This window comes from Mobula birostris, chromosome 28, assembly GCF_030028105.1.
Source record: "Mobula birostris isolate sMobBir1 chromosome 28, sMobBir1.hap1, whole genome shotgun sequence".
Classification (NCBI taxonomy): Eukaryota; Metazoa; Chordata; class Chondrichthyes; order Myliobatiformes; family Myliobatidae; genus Mobula; species Mobula birostris.
Genome location: NC_092397.1, coordinates 30,286,096 through 30,291,410, shown reverse-complemented (window position 1 = coordinate 30,291,410; position 5,315 = coordinate 30,286,096). Strand labels below are relative to the sequence as shown.

Below are 5,315 nucleotides of genomic sequence, written 5' to 3'. Positions count from 1 at the left end.
TAATCTCCGCTGGAGTCAGTGTCTCAGTCACTCTCTCCCGGCATGGGAGAAGGGACTGGGTTTACACCTACATCACATGTCTCTCAATCTCACTCTCTCTCTCTCTCTCTCTCTCTCTCACACACACACACACACACACACCCTGAGTGAAACTCAGTGTTTCACTTCAAATCTGGGACGTCACGGCGGCACCGAATGTCAGCGAAGTACCGGGAATATCGGGTTTTATGGCAGAAGTTCCCCCGGAAAACTAAGTCGGACCCGCAGCGGGAATCACAATATTCATGATCAGCTCTTTTCTGAGATGTGGGTGGCTCTGAGAAGAGCCGTTGGGTTCAAACACACACAAATGGTGTATTCTCCATTTACTTTTTGACTGCTGTCTTCTTGGGCTTCGGCGCCGCTTTCTTGGCCGCTGATTTCTTCACTGAGACTTTCTTAGCCGCTGGTTTCTTCGCTGCCGCATTCTTAGCCGCTGGTTTCTTCGCTGCCGCTTTCTTGGCCGCAGGTTTCTTCGCTGCCGCTTTCTTGGCCGCTGGTTTCTTCGCTGCCGCTTTCTTGGCCGCAGGTTTCTTCGCTGCCGCTTTCTTGGCTGCTGGTTTCTTCGCTGCCGCTTGCTTAGCCGCTGGTTTCTTGGCGCCAGACTTCTTGCTGGAAGATTTCTTTACCGATGGCTTGTTCGCTTTCTTCACTGTTTTCACGGCACTTTTTCCTTGACCGGATTTAAAGGATCCCGAAAGACCTGCGCCCTTGGTCTGAACCAAGGAGCCGCTTTCCACTCTCTTCCTGATGCACATCCTGATCTGGGCGCGACGTTTCCCCACATCGACACCACTGCTGGTCAAAGCCTTCATGATGGCCACAGCGGACATCCCCTTCCTATCGCGACAACCCGCCACAATCTTATCGATTTGTTCGCCCAGCTTGGGACCGGCTGGTTTGCTCCGGGCGGCCGCCTTCTTCTTGGGACTCTTCTTTGCGGCGGCGGGTGCGGCTGGAGGAGCCGTTTCGGCGGGTGCTGTCTCGGTCATGTCGGCAACTCTGGAAAATCCTTCTCACAATCAGACTGAATGAGAAATGAAGCGAAAGGCGGCGGCACAGAGCAATTTAAAGGCAGCGAGCGGACGGGGCGGAGACATCCTCCTGTCAGATCCCGGAGACTTCATTTTTCTGTGTTTCTCTCTCCTCAAAAACTCTCCAATTCCAATTAAAATCGGACATTCCGGAGACTCGGACTGGCCCCTGTCCGTCACTGAGGCCGCAAAGTTCGCTGGAAATAAAGTTTATTCAAGATTAAAGGCAGCTCTTTCTATTTTAACCCGTTTCATTATTGCGCTGCCCGCGATCTCTCTCCCGATCAGTGACCTGTTCTCTGCTTTTGGACTGTAATACTAAAAGTAACGAAAACTTTGCGGTTTATTCCAGCTTCAGGACTGAGTGGGAGAGTGAGGCGATTCCGTAACAGAGAATTTTTTTTCATTTTGTTTATCAGACGCTGGGAAATCCTACGATATGTTCGGACTCACAAACACAGCAACAGTAGTCTAAACCGCCCGCCCCTTTTACACACTCTCTCTGACATAATGCTCCCAGCAACACACACAGAAAATGCTGGTGAACGCAGCAGGCCAGGCAGCATCTATAGGAAGAGGTACAGTCGACGTTTCGGGCCGGGACCCTTCGTCAGGACTCTGGTGCTAAATGTGGCCTGACTTGCTGGGTTCCTCCAGCATTTTGGCCATCAAAATTAAACGACAGTTTCCATGTCATATAACACTGATAAATCTAATTCTGATCCCAAGGAATAGAGGACAAAGGACATTGTCTGGCCAAATTCTCTGTGTAACTGAGAACCTCAGGTTCGGGAAACATCATTGGAAATCTTTTCTGCACTCTCCCCAGTTTAACCCCGTTTCCTATAACGGTGACGAGAGCTGTACACAAATCAGCAACTGTGGCCTCCGGTCACTTACACAACTCTATCATAATGTCCGAACTGATATACTCAATCCCCTGACTAATGAAGACCAGCATGTTACGTTCTGCATCACCCTGTCTACCAGTGATATCTCTTTCAATGACCCGTGTGTGCACTTTACCCCTAAATCTCTCCAGTCCATTCCACTCCCTAATGACCGATCGTTCACAGTGTAAGTTGATTTAGGCCAGTTAGAAGAGTGGGCTGAAAGAACGCAGATGGAGTTTAATGTTCATAAATGTGAGGTGCTATATTTTGTTTGGACTAATCAAAATATGACATACATGGTAAATAGTAGAGCATTGAAGAATGCAGTAGAACAGAGGGATCGAGAAATAATGGTGCATAGTTCCCTGAAGGTGGAATCTCATGTTGATAGGGTGGTGAAGAAAGCTTTTGGTATGCTGGCCTTTATAAATCAGAGCATTGAGTATAGGAGTTGGTATATAATGTTGTAATTGTACAAGGCATTGGTAAGGCCAAATTTAGAGTATTGTGTACAGTTCTGGTCACCGAATTATAGGAAAGATGTCAAAAAAATTGAGAGAGTACAGAGAAGATTTACTAGAATGTTACCTGGGTTTCATCTCCTAAGTTACAGAGAAAGGTTGAACAAGTTGGGTCTTTATTCTTTGGAGCGTAGAAGGTTGAGGGGAGACTTGATAGAGGTATTTAAAATTATGAGGGGGATAGATAGAGTTGATGTGGATAGGCCTTTTCCATTGACAGTGGGAGAGATTCAAACAAGAGGACATGAGTTGAGAGTTAAAGGGCAAAAGTTTAGGGGTAACATGACGGGGAACTTGTTTACTCAGAGAGTGGTAGCTCTGTGGAGTGAGCTTCCAGCAAAAGTGGTTGAGGCAGGTTCGATGTTGTCATTTAATGTTAAATTCAATAGCTATATGGACAGGAAAGGAATGGAGGGTTATGGGCTGAGTGCAGGTTGGTGGGACAGGGTGAGAGTAAGAGTTTGGCACAGACTAGAAGGACCGAGATGGCCTGTTTCTGTGCTGTAATTGTTATATGGTTATAAGTTCTACACTGGTTTGACTTTCCAATATGCTCCGCCTCACACTTAACTGTATTGAAGTACATTTGCCACGCTGTGGCCCTCTTCCCGAAATGATCACGGTCCCCCTGTAATCTGCGACAATCTTCTTCGCTATCAAGAACATTTGCTGATCATATGTAAATCAAATATACAAATAACAAATGCCGAGGCTCCAAACTCTGGCCCCTGCGGCTCACCGCTAATCACCAGCCTCCATTCTGTGAAACAACCTTCAAGCACAACTCTCTGCTTCCTACCACCAAGACAACTTTGAATCCAGCTGACTCGCTCACCCTGGATACAGTGGGGCCTAACCTTCCAGACCAGGCTGCCATGTGACACTTTCTCCAAGGTCCATATAATATCACATCTACCTTTTTACCCTCCTGCATCTTCAAAAACTCAAGAGATTCTCCAACCACAACTCCCTGTGCACAAAGCCCTTATGACACCTAATTCGCTATTCAAATGCTGGTACATCGTGACTCAGAATCCTCTCCAGTAGCTTCCCCACTACTGATGTCAGACTGACCTGCATGTAGTTCCCGGCTTGTCCTTGCAAATAATGGAAAAACATTCGCCTCTTTCCATTCTCCAGGACTTTCATCAGTGGTTTCTACCTCCCGTGAAGTAATTGCTCAGGTCCGGAGGATTTATCCCCCACCTAATGCATTGTATGGCCCTCCATTCTCTACACATCCACGTACCTATCTGGGAGACTCTTGGATGCCTGTATTGTTCATCAGGCAAGGTGGTGCTGGCGATACACGGTGACATCGTGAGGGCAGCTCACAAAACATGTAGATACACTTCTTCTGAACTACTATCACTGCAAACTGCAGCCTGTAATTTGACACATATAGTAACTATTTACACACATACACATACACATATATATGTATACATACATACACATATTCCTTCTTGAGTATTTTGTTGGCAATCTCAATGTTAATGCAAATAACTTTTCTATTTCTTTTGCAAACTTTCCTTGTACTGTGATGTGGCTCTGCTGAAAAGAACTGTGAAATACTTGAGCAGCCTTCCCTGCGATTAGCCGCCCTAATATGTTATGGTCCCTAAAAAAAAAGCATAAGGTGTATCCTTATTATATTGTCTTATGTAATACTTTGTTTAGTGATTTTGTCTAATCCGTAAACTGGGTATCTGCAGAAAATGTGACATTAAAATATGTACTTATAGATTATTATGGAGTCATTTTTTTATTCTATTACAACTTTAAGCACGTGTACAGGGAGTTTGGCCTCGTCACATAGGGCATCAATAGAGTAGCTCTTTAGCAGTTAGCCAGCTAGTTTAAATAACATTAGTTATGCTACAGGAGCAGGGAGGTACTACTGCAGTTGTACAAGGCCTTAGTGAGACCACACCTGGAGTATTGTGTGCAGTTTTGGTCCCCTAATCTGAGGAAAGACATTCTTGCCATGGAGGGAGTACAAAGAAGGTTCACCAGATTGATTCCTGGGATAGCAGGACTTTCGTATGATGAAAGACTGGATCGGCTAGGCTTATACCCTCTGGAATTTAGAAGATTGAGGGGGGATCTGATTGAAACGTATAAAATTCTAAAGGGATTGGACAGGCTAGATGCAGGAAGATTGTTCCCGATGTTGGGGAAGTCCAGAATGAGGGGTCACAGTTTGAGGATAAAGGGGAGGCCTTTTAGGACCGAGATGAGGAAAAACTTCTTCACACAGAGAGTGGTGAATCTGTGGAATTCTCTGCCACAGGAAACAGTTGAGGTCAGTTCATTAGCTATATTTAAGAGGGAGTTAGATATGGCCTTTGTGGCTAAAGGGATCAGGGGGTATGGAGAGAAGGCAGGTACAGGGTTCTGAGTTGGATGATCAGCCATGATCATACTGAATGGCGGTGCAGGCTCGAAGGGCCGAATGGACTACTTCTGCACCTATTTTCTATGTTTCTAATGAATGAATGACGCCTGTTAAACTCACCTCAACATGCCTTTTACAGTCATAACCCACCATGGGCAATAGAAAAGTCATTGTTGCAAACAGGGCAGCGAGCACCACTGTCGTTATTTTTGACCTCTATTAGGCAGGAGTACACTTTAATGTAGTCTGCAGTGATGTAAGTTTTATGTTTTCTTCTATTGAAATACTTTGCCATAGCGGTGCAGGACACGAAACTGAACTGATGGAGAGACAGAGGTCGACTGTAAAGCCCACCCACAGAGAAATTGGATGTCCAGTCCCTATATACTTCCATCCCGCATCAGGAAGGTCTCAAAGCTCTCCGATTCTT

General features: G+C 45.7%; 1 protein-coding gene across 1 annotated transcript; it reads right to left on the bottom strand.

Moving 5' to 3' along the window:
- Positions 1-365: 365 nt before the first annotated feature.
- On the bottom strand, positions 366-1,051 carry LOC140188988 (histone H1-like). The gene has a single exon (XM_072245650.1). The coding sequence runs from the start codon at positions 1,029-1,031 to the stop codon at positions 366-368; it is 666 nt and encodes a 221-aa protein (XP_072101751.1). The 5' UTR covers positions 1,032-1,051.
- Between the last annotated feature and the right edge of the window lie 4,264 nt (positions 1,052-5,315).

Bases quoted from the DNA above. Each gene is read 5' to 3' on its own strand.
- LOC140188988 (XM_072245650.1), bottom strand. From the start codon at position 1,031: ATGACCGAGACAGCACCCGCCGAAACGGCTCCTCCAGCCGCACCCGCC.